Source organism: Meriones unguiculatus, chromosome X (genome assembly GCF_030254825.1).
Source record: "Meriones unguiculatus strain TT.TT164.6M chromosome X, Bangor_MerUng_6.1, whole genome shotgun sequence".
In the NCBI taxonomy this organism is placed as follows: Eukaryota; Metazoa; Chordata; class Mammalia; order Rodentia; family Muridae; genus Meriones; species Meriones unguiculatus.
The window spans coordinates 67,732,251-67,746,208 of NC_083369.1; the positions used below are offsets into that span (position 1 = coordinate 67,732,251).

The 13,958-nt window shown below is 35.8% G+C and overlaps 1 protein-coding gene across 1 annotated transcript in view; it reads left to right on the plus strand.

Moving 5' to 3' along the window:
- LOC110540357 (putative bifunctional UDP-N-acetylglucosamine transferase and deubiquitinase ALG13) overlaps positions 1–13,958 on the plus strand; it is a 46,329-nt gene that overhangs the window by 16,625 nt on the left and 15,746 nt on the right. The window contains exons 12-19 of the mRNA XM_021627144.2: positions 960–1,087; positions 1,918–2,164; positions 2,563–2,676; positions 3,099–3,222; positions 3,723–3,843; positions 5,127–5,182; positions 11,050–11,118; positions 12,367–12,532. Of these exons, the coding sequence (XP_021482819.1) occupies positions 960–1,087; positions 1,918–2,164; positions 2,563–2,676; positions 3,099–3,222; positions 3,723–3,843; positions 5,127–5,182; positions 11,050–11,118; positions 12,367–12,532 (1,025 nt within the window). The remainder of the gene's footprint in view (positions 1–959; positions 1,088–1,917; positions 2,165–2,562; positions 2,677–3,098; positions 3,223–3,722; positions 3,844–5,126; positions 5,183–11,049; positions 11,119–12,366; positions 12,533–13,958) is intronic.

The window sequence follows — 13,958 nt, forward strand, 5'->3', positions numbered from 1 at the left end:
CTCTTTGATCACCACCCTCCCAAGAGGGAAGCAGCCTTACCAGGCCACAGAGGAAGACAATGCAGCCACTTCTGATGAGACCTGATAGACTAGGATCAGGAGGAAAGAGAGGAAAACCTCCCCTATTAGTGGATGTGGGGAAGGGCATGCATGGAGATGGGGGAGGGAGGGAGGTACAGGGGTGATACAAAGGGAATAAAGTATAATTAATAAAAATTAAAATAAAAAATGTCTCTCAAAAAATATATTACCTATGGTCAACTGACCTAACAACAAAATTCCAGCAGCTTTAAAACAATAAAGTTAATTTCTACCTCATTTAGTGTGTCATTATATGGTGGTTAAGAAGGCCCAAACCATTGATGCTTTGTGTTTTGTTTGTTTTGGTAATGTGAATTAAACCTGGGATCTTGGGCTTGCTAGAAAAGCACTTTTAACTAGTAGTATCCCCAAGCCCTTGCTATTAGTTTTTAAAATTATTTCATGTTTGATATGACAATATAATCATTTCTCCCTCCCTCTAAATCTTCCTATATACTACCTCTCTCCACTCAAACTCATGAACTCTTTTTTCCTTAACTGTTGTTTACATGCACACATGTGTATGTACTCCTAACCATCTGTGAAATTGTGTAAACTACATTTATTAGATTGTCTAAACTAAAGGGAAAAATACCCAACAAATGCCTAGGAAATCTTGTGTAAACAGACTTAAAGAAAATGCCCTTAAGCCGGGGGTTGGTGGCACATGCTTTGAATTCTAACTCTCAGGAGGCTGAAGAAGACAGCCTGGTCTATGTAGTAAGTTTCTGGATAGCCAAGGTTACACAGTGAGACATTGTCTCCAAGAACAACAACAACAGAAAAATGTTCTTAAAAGTGAAACTAGAGGTCAACATGTGTGTAGTGAATGAGAATTAAGTGTGTTATAATGACTTCATGGTACCTTTCACTTCAAGGCATGCAATTCCACTGGCCAACGTAAAACCAGTCAACCAAGTGGCACTTCTTCCCCCCTGGAATGCTATACCACTTCATCAAGTAAGAGGTTACCAGAGTCTAAATGGAGTCTATTTCCCTGAAATGGGTTTGTATCCTAAATGTTTTTTGTCTTCTTCTGTTCTAGTTTATTTTACTAACAGTTGTGCTTTTTAGTTGGGCAGTGGTGACTCAGGCCTTTAGCCCTAGCACTCCAGAAGCAGGAGGCTTTCTGATTTCTGTGAGTTCAAGGCTAGCCTGGTCTATGGACTGAGTTCCAAGCCAGTCAGGGCTAATCAGATAGACCCTGTCTTAAAAACCAAAAAGAAAAATTACTTTTTAAAGGTATGATATATGTCCTGCTATAGAGTGGCATTTCTTTTACACTATTGTGATGGGAGAGTTAATGCTTTGGTGGAGAGGGGAGGGCTATCCTCTAAATTTTAGGGTGTTCCTTGTTGTCTCTGCCAAGGATCTAATAGCCTCTTTTGTCTAGTGTAACAATAAAATTGTCTTCAGACATTAGTGGATGTAACTTTGTAGGAGGGAGTTGACTTCATATAAGTTTAAGCTGATAAAGATTTTCAATATTTTTAAAGAACCAGGAAGATATTTCAAAAGCAACCAGAGTATTCAGTATAATGTTTTAGAGAAAAATTAGATGACCCCAAATTTTTAATGACCAAGTCTCTCAGTTATAGAGGGCTGAAATACCGAATATTGAAATGCCCAGCAACATAGAAATGAACTGTTTTTTTGGCCCTTCCAACTCAAGATTAAGTCCACCCTTGAAAACGACATAAGTTTCTACCTTAAACTTACATACACTTTTATTTGTTCCTTAGAAAAGTATCTGACAGTTTTACAGTATGATGAGAGCAGAGTAACATGACCTTTTACTTTGGTTATAAAGCTTATTTACTATATGTTTTCTGAAAGTTATGGCAGAGATGAACATGAAACAACGGAAGAAGATGTTGAAGAAAGTTCGAGGGAAAGAAGTTTACATGACTATGGCTTATAGCAGGGGATGTCCCCTTCTGCCAAATAGGATTCAGCATAATATGCAATATAGGCATGATCCACTATTGTACTACTCACAGACAACTGGCCAGATTATGTCTACTGGACATTTCTACCCTCAACATTCATCTCAGAGACCAGGTTGGGGATGTGGGTTTCCCAGGTAAGAATGAGCTGATTTTCATGATAATGTATGTCTTTGTTTGGGATTTTAGAAATCACTCCTGAACTGAATTATAGTAGAATTGGCAAATACAACTTTTATAGTTTATGCCAAAAGAGAACATAGAGCTCATCTGTACTTATTCTCATTATCTATTGGCATAATTGTATTTTCATTGCCTGCAGAAATGTGAACTGTTAAAGAGATGATCAAACATAGAATGCCGTCTATTACAAGTATCTTTATGAAATATGCCTCTGTATCCATTAATATTGGATAGGCTTAATACCAGTACAAAAATTCTTCTAGTTGAATGATTTCAGAAAACTGTTAATTCTACTTAACTATTGAGAGTGGCAAGAGTTAAGCACTTGCTGTTCTTTTTCTTTTTTTCCTAGGGATTCATCTCACTTACTAAACAGGCAAAACATTCCAAATCCTAAAGTTGGATTTTATCCTGGTCCAGGTAGAAAGTGCTGCCAGAGCTCTGATAATGTCTCAAATAAGTCTCGGTAAGAATTTGAAATGTTGAAATTTTAAGGGAAAAAAATCTGTGAGGTTTTATTACTAAGCAATGATAATCTGTACCAACTTTCTAAAACCTCAGTTTGGCGCTAGAAAGGTGACTTAGGGATTAAAAGCATCAACTGCTCTTCTGAATGACATGAGCTTAATTTCCAGTACCCACTTGGTAGCTAACAACCATATGTAATTCTAGTTCCCGGGGTGTGACACCTTTTTCTGCTCTCTCTACCAGCACCAGGCCTCTCTATGCACTTTGTGTACAGACATACATGCAAGCAAAGCACACATACACAGAAAACGTAAAAACATCTGTTTCAATATGTTTATCTTTCACTGAGTAATTAGAAGCAAATGACTACCATATTTTAACTTATTTCCCTGTTTTGATTTTCAAATTATGTTCTTTTAGGCGTAGCCACCGTAAAACAAATAAGGAATGCCAGTATGGTTTTGCTCCAGAGAATGGAGCAGAAGAAGCTGTTACATATTATGCACTTGAAGAAGGGAATGAAACTGCTTATTCAGCTTTACCTGTAAGTGGGTGAAAGCTTCACTGGAAAAGATGTTTCTTGTTTTTTGTTTTTTTTTAAGCTTTATGGTGAAATGTTAAATATGATTTCCAACCCTACCCCACTACACCCCACCCCAAGGATCAAAACTAGCATCTTACACATATAAGGTGTTCTACCTCTGTACTGTTTCCTCAGCCCTAATTTTAACATTTTTGTATAAAAAACTTAGTAAAATACTCAGAAACTATGTAGAGAGAGCATTAAAGTTAAGAAAAGACATGTTTTAAACTTGCTACTGAGAAGAAGATATGGGTGGAGACATCCTGGTGCATGTATAAATGAGCATTTTCTGTTTTCTTCCCCTATTTTGAATTTCAAAGTATTAAAATAATCACGCATTTCTCTTACAGTAGTAACTCAAAATTTAGGTTCTTTAATTGACTTTTAGAACAGCCTTCTAGCTCTTTTGGTTTTGACTAATACAGAAAGACTCCCAATGTGTATGTCTTTCTTTGGTACAGAGAAATGGTGGTCCCTCTACAACAAATCCTGCTGCTTCAGCATGTTACATGGCAAGGAAGGGCTATAGCTCAAGCAAACCAGCTTTGAATGGAAAAAGCAGCAAAGTCCAGTGTGACAACGGTGAGTTAGTTAGTGCTCGGTAACTTTTGAAGAGATGATTGTTGTAGCATTTGTATATCAGTACTTGGAAATATTTTGTGGTGTTTCATGTCTATATGGTATCTGAAGCATCTCACTCCGTGCGGGGTAAGATACTTTGAGTGGGTAAAAGTGTTCTCCATGCAGACTGAGGTCCTGATTTCAAATTCCAGAGCCTACAAAAGCTACAAGCTCTTACTTGAATTAAAAAAAATTAGTATTTATTAAATGCTGTATCCTAGTAAGTGTTTATGATTGAATGGCAGTTTTTAGTGTGTTATGAGAAACATGGCACCCCTGTGTTATATGTTAAGAAATTAAGCTTCAAAAGCCTAAAATGTGGCAGTGGCTGTATATAGTCTTTTTTTTTGTTGTTTGTTTTTGTTTTTGGAGACAGGATTTCTCTGTGTAACCTTGGCTACCCTTTACTTGTTTTGTAGACCAGGTTGTCCTTGAATTCAGACATTTGCCTACCTCTGCCTCCTGATTGCTGTGATTACAGGTTTGTGCCACTGTGCCCAGCGATCATGCTTTTGATAATGGCACAGATACATTATTTTTAAACTTGAGATACAATTTACACACCCAAAAGTTTACTTACTCAAAAGTCTATACTTCAGTGGTTTTTTGATTTTTTTTTTTTTTTTGGTGCATTCGTACAATCAGCTCTACAATTTCATCATTGCCCCAAACATACTCCATTCTTCTTATATACCCAAACTGAAAATTGTTTCTAAAACTGTCTGTATACACTTAACAGTTATTTTCTTTTGTATTGTGGCTTTGCTTGTTTTTGCCACTTACCAATCAATAATACATTACTGTTCAAAAAGTTCTGGAGAATTGTTTACTTTAAGGAAGTATGAGACATTTTGAGTGACTTTACTAATAAGAGATTTAAACATTTTCTCTCCTACTTTTATAAAGGAAAATATTCTTGACACCTAACAGAATTTTGAGCAGAAATTTGTGCAGTTGACAGCTTACCTTGTCTTCTGTCTCCTAATAGGAAAGCTCAAATTGCTTTAAACCATTTATGCATTTTAGTTTTGAAAATAGGCCCATAAAATTTAAGAAAATACAATTATAAACAATTTTGCTTTGCCAACTTAAAACAACCTGTATACACATATTTCTTGGTTTTCTAGTAGGATATCATGGAGATTATTTTTAGGTAAGGTAGATCTAGATTTATTTTTATTATATTTATTATTTATGGAATTTCAAGCTTAATAATATTCTTTTTTTTTGGCTCTTTCCTTTAGAACAAAACTATGAAACTTCCAGTGTATATACCTCAACTGTATCGACAGCAAACCTGGTAGGTATTTAATAATAACAAACATGGCTAGCTCATGCACTGTATAGTAAGGGCATAGTAGAAGCCTGTTAGGAGAGCTTGCATAGAGACTCTGATGGGGCCTTCACTTATGATTACAAGGTAGAAACTAAAAAGCAGTAGTTAATGGTGTATTGGCATTGAAGAGGACACTTAACCATTTTCCTTTGTATTTCACTAACCAAAGCAAATCCACTAAAGAACCCGACTTCTCTGTGTCCAGAAAGCAGAAAGTTAGAAATACTTTGAAAGGAGTAAGAATAAGAAATGTGAGGGATTGGAAGGGGAGGAGGGAGGGATCTACAGGGGGGATACAAAGTGAATAAACTGTAATTATTAATAAAATAAAAAAAACAGAATTTCAAATCCTTTAATTCATAAATAAGACTGCTATTTTTATCTTTAAAAGAAAAAAAAAAAGAATAAGAACTGTATGTTCAACGTGATCTCCTTCACAAAGACAAACTACTAGCTTTTACTCCAAACAGGCAACCTAAAAGTGCCACTCAGTGTAATCAAATGAAAAGCTCAGTATCAGTATTTGTGTTTTATAAACATACATACATACATATACATGTATATGTGTGTATTGATGTATGTATAAAACCTCTGTTATTTCTATTTTTGTTGAAGTCCAGCTTCAATCCATGGTTATTTTAATTTTATTGTATCTGTTGAGGCTTGCTTTATGATCAATATATGGTCAGTTGTTGTAGGTGGTAATTATTATTTACTATTGGTTTATCTTTTGTTAATGCTGCTGTTAATCCTAAACAGCTATATACCCAAATCACCACACAGAGCCTGGGATTTATTTAATTAACCTAGAACACAATGTCGGGCAATAGTTACTCCATCCTAAACCTCCAAGCCCTCATAGATTCCTAACATTTAGATTTCCCACATTATACTTTCTTTTAGTGATATATCAGGTCCAGTCCATCTGTCCACGTGGTTCCAAGATCTCTGCTCCTGCCTCTGTTCTCCCAGCTTTCTTCTGCCCTTCTCCCTCCTTTCCCTCCCACTTTCCTGTCCTCTGGCTCCTCCCTCTCTTCCTGCTTCCTTTCCCTTGCTCAACATTGTGGCTGGTTGCTTTATTTTGGCATGTTTACACAAAGTTGAGGCAGGTGATGCTTAGAATAAATATCACAGTGCGATGTCCTGATTGAAACCAGAGAGTGGGGGAGAGAAATCAGCATTTTAATGAAAAAGGGTAAAGTGTAAACATTCCAAAAGAACATTATACCAACAGTCAGTTTTGGAGAAGGTTCCATTAGTGCTATGAAGAAGGTATGTTCATTTGTGTTTGGATGAAATGTTCTGTCAATATCTGTTAAGTTCATTTGATTCATAACTCCTGGTAGTTTCATTATTTATTTCTGTCTGGACATCTACTGCTGAGAGTGGGTGTTGAAGTCTCCTACTATTAATGTGTAGGGTCCGATGTGTGTATGAATGTAGGTGCCCTTCAATTGTGAGCATAGATATTCAGAATTGTCATGTCATTTTTGGTGATTTTTTTTTTCCTTGATAAGTATAAAGTGTCCTTCCCCATCTCTTTTGATTAATTTTGTTGAAAGTTTATTTTGTTATATATTAGAATGGCTACTTAAGCTTGTTTCTTGAGTCCATTTTCTTGGGAAATCTATCTTTGTTGTGGAGGTGTGTTTCTTTTATACAGTAGAATGATGGATCCTGTTTTCATATCCATTCTGTTAGTCTGTGTTTATTTTAATTCGGGAATTGAGTCCATTGATGTTGAGAGATATTAATGATCAACAAATGTTAATTCCTCTTATTTTGATGTTGGTGGTGGTTGTGTGTGTCTGTTTGTGTATGTGTGCTTTCTTTGTTGTAGTTTTCCTGGAGTGGGATTATTTATTTCCTATGTTTTTGTTGGTGTAGTTAATGTCCTTCGGTTCATTTTTCTTATAGTGTCTTCTGTAGAGTTGGATTTGCACCTAATTATTGTTCATATTTGGTTTTGCCATGGAATTTCTTGTTTTCTCCATCTCTATTAATTTAAAGTATTGCTGGGTATAGAAGTCTAGGCTGGCATCTGTGGTCTCTTAGAGACTACAAGACATCTGCCCAGCCTCTTTTGAAAGTCTGTGCCGAGAAGTCTGGTGTAATTCTGATAGGTCTGTCTTTTGGGGCTTTCAATATTCTTTCTTTCTTCTGTACATTCAACATTTTGATTATTATGTGGTGAGAGGATTTTCATTTTTGGTCCAATCTATTTGGTGTTCTACAAACATCTTGTACATTTGTAGGCAACTCTTTCTATGAGTTAGGGAAATTTTCTTCTATGATTTTGTTGAAAATATTTCCTGGGCCTTTGAGCTGGGAATCTTCTCCTTTTAGTCCTATTCTTAGGTTTCCTCTTTTCATAATGTCCCAAATTTCCTGGATATTTTGTGTTAGAAACTTTTTAGATTTGACATTTTCTTTGACTGATATATCAGTTTTTTTTTTTTCTCTTGTATCTTCTACACATGAAATTCTCTCTTCAATCTCTTGTATTCTGTTGGTAATGTTTGTATCTGTAGTTTGTATTCTCTACCATGGTTTTCCATCTCCAGGATTCCCTCAATTTCTGTTTTCTTTATTGCCTATATTTCTACTTTCAGGTCTTGAACAGTTTTATTCATTTCCACCACCTGTTTGTATTTTTCTGTATTTATTTAAGACATTTATTAATTTCCTTTTAAAGGCCTCTATCATTTTCATTAAATTGGGTTTAACATTGCTTTCTTGTGCTTCACCTGTCTTAGGATATCCTGGGCTTGCTGTGGTAATCTAGCTGGGTTCTGGTGCTGCTGTATTGCACTGGCTTTTGTTGATTGTGTTCTTACGCTGGCCTTTAGCCATCTGGTTGTCTCTGATATTGGCAGGCCTCCAGCAATGCAGGCTGAGTTGTGTGCCAGAAAATGGAACCCTGAGGAGCAGGTGCAGTTTACCACTGTTTCTCCTTGGTGGCAGCAGGCCTCCAGGGATGCAGGCTGAGCTTCCGAAATCCATTTTCACTTCAGGGTGGTCAGACAGGATGTTCTCTGAGTTTTCTTGTATCTGTTGAGACTTGCTTTATGTCCAGTATCTTGTTAGTTTGGGAGAAAGTACATGAGCTGCTGAGAAAGAGAAAAAATGGTATATTCTTCTGTATTTAGGTAAGTTTGGTTTATGACATTCTGACATTATATTGACATTTATTACTATGACATTAAACAGAAACTCCAACATTTCTGTTTAGTTTTTTTTTGTCTGGGTTGACCTGTCTTTTGGTGAGAATGGGTTATTGAAATCTCCTACTTTAAGTATATGAGGGTCAATATCTGACTTAAGCTGCTATAGTGTTACTTTTATGAACTTGGTTGCCTTTGTGTTTGTTGCTTAACTCTTTTAAAAATACCCTCATGTTCTTTTGTTTGTTTTTAATGTAGTGTCCTTTCCTATATCTTCAGAATAGTTTTAGTATGGTGTCAATTTTGTGAGATATTCAAAAGTTAATTTACTAGGAATATCATTTTCCATATTTTTACCTCAAGGTGATGTCTGACGTTTATGTAAGGTCTATTTTTTTTTTTTTAATTTGGATGCAGCAGGCAGTATTCTGTTTTCTAATCCAATCTGTAAGTCAGTGTCTGTTTTTAGGGAGGACAGGGGTTAAGAACATGATATTGGGAGTAGTCTGTGAACAATGTTTGTTGATTCCTGTTCTTTTCTTTTCTTTTATCTTATTTTTCCCTTTTTTCTTTTTCCTTCTTCCTTTCCTTTCCTTTTTCCTCTTCCTTTCTTTTTCCCTTTCCCTTTCCCTTTTCCCTCTTTTCCCTCTCTTTCCTCTTTTCCCTCTTTCCCTTTTTCCTTTCCTTTTCCTTTCTCCTTTCCTTTCTCCTTTCCTTTTCCTTTCCTTTCTCCTTTTTCTCCTTTCTCCTTTCCTTTCCCCTTTCCTCTTTCCTTTCCTTTTCCCTTTTTCCTTTCTTTTCCTTTTCCTTTTCCTTTCCTTTTTCCTTTTCCCCTCCCCTTCCCCTTCTTCCCCTTCCCCTTCTTCCCCTTCCCTTCTTTCCTTTATTTCTATGTGGAATTATTCCCTGTGTGGTTTCCTTGAGTGTAATTAACCTCTTTAAGATGGAATTTTCCTTCTGGTGCCTCTGAAGAACTGGATTTGTAGACAGATGCTGTTTAGATTTGGTTTTATCATAGAATGTATTGTTTTTTCCATCTAATGTGATTGAAAGTTTTGCTGGCCATAGTACTTTGGGCTGGTATCTGGTATCTTACAGTTTGATGACTACAGGCCCTTCTGACTTTTTGAGTCTCCATGGAGAAGTTGGTTATTATTCTCATAGATCTGCCTTTATATGTTCTTTGTTCTTTTTCCCTTGTAACTTTTAATATTCTTTTTCTGTATATTTAGTATTTTGACTATTACGTGTTTTCAGATTTTTTTTTTTGTTCCAGTTTATTTGGAGTTCTGTATGCTTTTGTGATTTTATTGAAAATGTTTTCTGTTTCTTTTACCTAGGTCTCCTTTTCTTTCTATATTTCTATTATTCATAGGCTTGGTCATTTCATAATTTCCCTGACTTCCTAGATGTTTTGTGCCTGGAGTTTTCAATTTAATATTTTCTTTGACTGAGGTATCCATTTCTTCTACCTTGTTGTTTTCAATGCTTGAGATTCCCTCTTCTGTGACTTGTTCTCTGTTGGTGAGGCTTACCTCTGAGATTTTTGTTTAGTTTCCTTTTTTTTTTTATTATTTTTCAGTTTTATCTCAGTTTTAGTTTTCCTTAGTGATTCTTTTCTCTCATTTCTTTTGAATTGCTTTCATTGTTTCATTTAACTGTGTTTTCATAGTCTTAAGAGATTTATTCATAGCCTCTTTAAAGTCTTTGAAAATACTAGTTACTTTGTTCATAACAGGTGTTTTGAAGTCTTTATCGTATTCTTCAGCTATATTGCATTTCTTGGGTCCTACTGCAGGGTTATAGGGTTCTGGTGGAGGTATATTGTCCTGGCTCTTAGTGGTTTTGGTTTTGCGATGGTATCTAGATATCTGGGTTTGGTGATTCTAGGTGTTGATATACAAGTCTTTCTTATCTTTGTTGGGTGGGAATTCTATTCCTTGGTTTCTTTTGCCTTATCTGGGTATTAGGAAAGTGTGGTAGCTGTAGGTTGCCTGATGTTAAGTACTTCTGCAGTTAGATGGGTGGCTGAGAGGAATGAAGGTTGGCTAGAAATAAAGGTTGAGATGGGCTTTAGGATATAGCAGATTCTGTCCACATCAAGAGGTGGGGTTCCTAGGGAGTAAGTTGGAAATGTGTGGGAAAAGGAATTTTGCAAGTAAGTTGAAGTAAAGAAAAGAATAATATGGTGAGATGGGGATAAAAGGGTTAGGTGGACCTTGAGTCTCAGTTGGAGTCTTCGGTGATGGAGTTGAGGTAGTAAGAGGGATACCTGTAGCAACCTGACTGAGGGTGAGAATGGAATGTGGAAATGGTAATGAAGGACAAGGAAGGATAGTATAATTACATACCTCAGTCCATGTCAGTTGTACCCACTGGTGGTACCGGGTAGGAAGTGTTTCTAGGTATTGGGGCTGACAGAAAGGAATGGAGATGGGCTAGTGATGGGTGAGAGGGTCCACAAGAAGGAGGAAAGCTGCGTCCACATCAAGTCATTGTGTAGTCCCCCAGTGATGAGAGCAGTGTGGGAAGAAAACCATCTCTAAGCAGGCTGCTACAGTGCTGGGGGTGAGACTGGAGAGATAATGAAGGATAGGAAGGAGAGTGAAAATTTCCTTTGCTTTATTTGTTTCCCTTTATTCAATTATATTTCTGTATTTCTTAAAGTCTCTTCAGGACAGTGGACCATGTTCTGTGCCTCAAGACACAGTTACCTCATATAACTACCATCAGCAGGTAATCTTCATAATGTTACCAAACAGTCATTTACAGTAAGCTAAACAGAAGAAAAGGAATTTTTTTTTCTCTGCCTTCATCATAATTTTGAACAGCTGGCTTTACTAAGGATTATTGTGCCTTCTGTTACCTGAGACAGTGATTATTACCTGGTACGATGTTTAATACATTTATTTTAAAAATCAGTTAATTATATTTTCAGACACTATTATAGTGGTCTGCTTTGAACATTTTATGAATCAATCAAGAGTAAATTAGCTTTTAAGTCTCTTAAACATAAATTGGGAGCTGGCATTTACAAAGGTAGCTGAATCCATAGAACTTGAAAAGGAAAGAAAGAGAAAACAGTGTTTAGAACACTACAATTTTTTTAAATGTAGTGAAGTAACAGTTTAGGAAAGAGGAAAAGTATTGATGCTCTGAGAAGAGAATATTTTTCAGGAGCATAATACGGCCCTTTCCCAAGAGGTCAGACAATTAACCAAGAATTAAAAAAAGAGGTCAAAGATTAACCAGAGTCTAGTAGGATTTGATGACTTTTTATTTTCAGATAATTGGAGTGGGTTAAAAGCCATATTGTAGTAGTCAGAAAAGAAATGAAGGCTGTCAATGAAGACACTGTTTAAGAGTCTGTTATTTGTTTAATATTGTTTAATATATATATTAAACAATTATTTATATATATATATTATTTTTTTCATTTTTTTTAAAGACAGTGTTTGTGTAGCCTTGCCTGTCCTTGACTCACATTGTAGACTAGGCTGCCATCTGCTTGGGAAAGCAATATGTTCACTTGAAGAATTTTGCACCTTAATCAGAAAAGAAGTTTCATTCATTTATACCTAAATACAAAGCATCTCTTCTGCTTGAATGTTTATGTAGATAAATACATATATGAGTGAAAATGAATATATATTACAAATGTGCAGAGACCTAGAAGTTACCATTTTAGGATCACGGCAACTAGGCAGATAAAGGATAGGAGTTGGAGGGAAACTTTCCATGCAAGTAGCTTGCTACCTTTATTGTTTTGATATTAATGTATTATCCTTGCAGGAAGAAAGATAGCTCTCGCCGTAATCAGAGATAGTGCAAAAGAAGTAACTTTAATATGGTTTGCATGCAGATTGACTTCTCAGTGTTTTGTCAACAGAGAAATCATAATATCCTTAAGTTAGGTTCAGAGGAGACAACAAACACAATTTGAGAAACCAATTTTAAGAATTCTAATCTTTCTTCCACTTACAGATATTAGAAAGTTCCCCAGCAATTGCAGTTTCATGGGCCAGCCATGTTCCAGTTCTAGGTTTATCTAATTGTACAGGAGATAATCAAGCTGTCAGTACCTCTGATGTTCCTTCACAAAATGCCACAGAACCTGTCTTTGTACCTCCACCTGCACAAGACAATCCAGGTGAGTTATTAGTGTGTATTTACTTTGGAAACCTTTTGTAGTCATGAATATGCATATACTGTTATTCTAGTTATTAGGTAGTATTATAATTTAAAAAAATGTTAATTGTACTTTAAAAGGTTGTTACATCACCAAGGGCTCGGCTCTTATGAGATTTGAAAATCAGTTTAAATTCTGATTTTGTAGTTTGTTTTGGTAATAGGGCTCTGATCAGATTTTAAACCTGCCATCTATGATACAGTGGATAGTTAAACCTGACATTTGTGATTCAGTAGATAGTTAGATATTTCGTACTGTTTCTACAACTTTGAATTGTTTTGTAAACTTTTTCATAATGTGTATATGGGGCAGGGGTGAGCATGCTGAGGCTTGAGGAAACTATGGAGTTGATTCTTTTCCTTCCACTTGTACATGAATTTTAGGGATCAAAGTATGTCACTAGCTTTTTACAGCAATTTATTGCACCCACTGAGTTATCTCCCTGGCCCCGTTATTATGTTTCCTTACTTAATGATTGACATAGAGATAGATCTACAGAGCAAGTTCCAAGACAGCCAGGGCTACACAGAGAAACCCTGTATTGAGAAAAACAACTCCTACCTTCCAAAAAGAGAATTTACTTAAAGGTAGAACGGTCATGGGATGGGGTTTGATCTATTACTAAGTGAAATGCATGTGGCACGTGGTAGAAAGAATTAGAGTAGTGTAGTTTATAACAACTCATAGAATGGACTATCTAGGGTTCCCTTCCAGGATAGTATTTCTTAGTGAAAAAAAAAAAAAAAAAACTGTTGGAAATAGAGGAATAAAATTGATCAGGGTAGAGACAAGGATTGGGTTCAGAAAGAAGGAACTGAGGCTAGAACCAGTGAATTCTAGAAATGTCACATTTTTTAACACTGCACAAAAACAATGAGTGAGAACTCTAGAGGATTGGGAAAGCCACCTTATTCTCAACTTTATGAAGAGAAAGTTCACATAAATATAAACATAATTAAAACATTTAGGTTGAATATTCTAAGTGGTATCAAAGAAAAAGGGCAGACCACCCTTTCAGATAGTAAAAAGCATGTCAAAAGTGTACCTATTAAACAAAATTAAGCTAAACAAATGTAAAAACTGTACTGAACTATTTCAAAATGAGGCAAAGATATTAATAAAGTACCATAAGATTTAAGTGACAAGTTAGAATGAGAAAGTTTCATGTGAACTGACAGAATTCAGAGAACTAGAAGCAGATCATTTCAATATTGAAAAGCATAAAGAGCCTGAGGGGATATATACAATATATAATGTTTCAAGAGGAATGAGGATATAGGAAAGGAATCTATAATTTAAAAATCAAAGACTGATTCAAAAGTGACATGTTGCAGTTAGGTAAAAGAGATCAAATCTTGATAGAAATTCTGAAGGAGAATACTGAAGG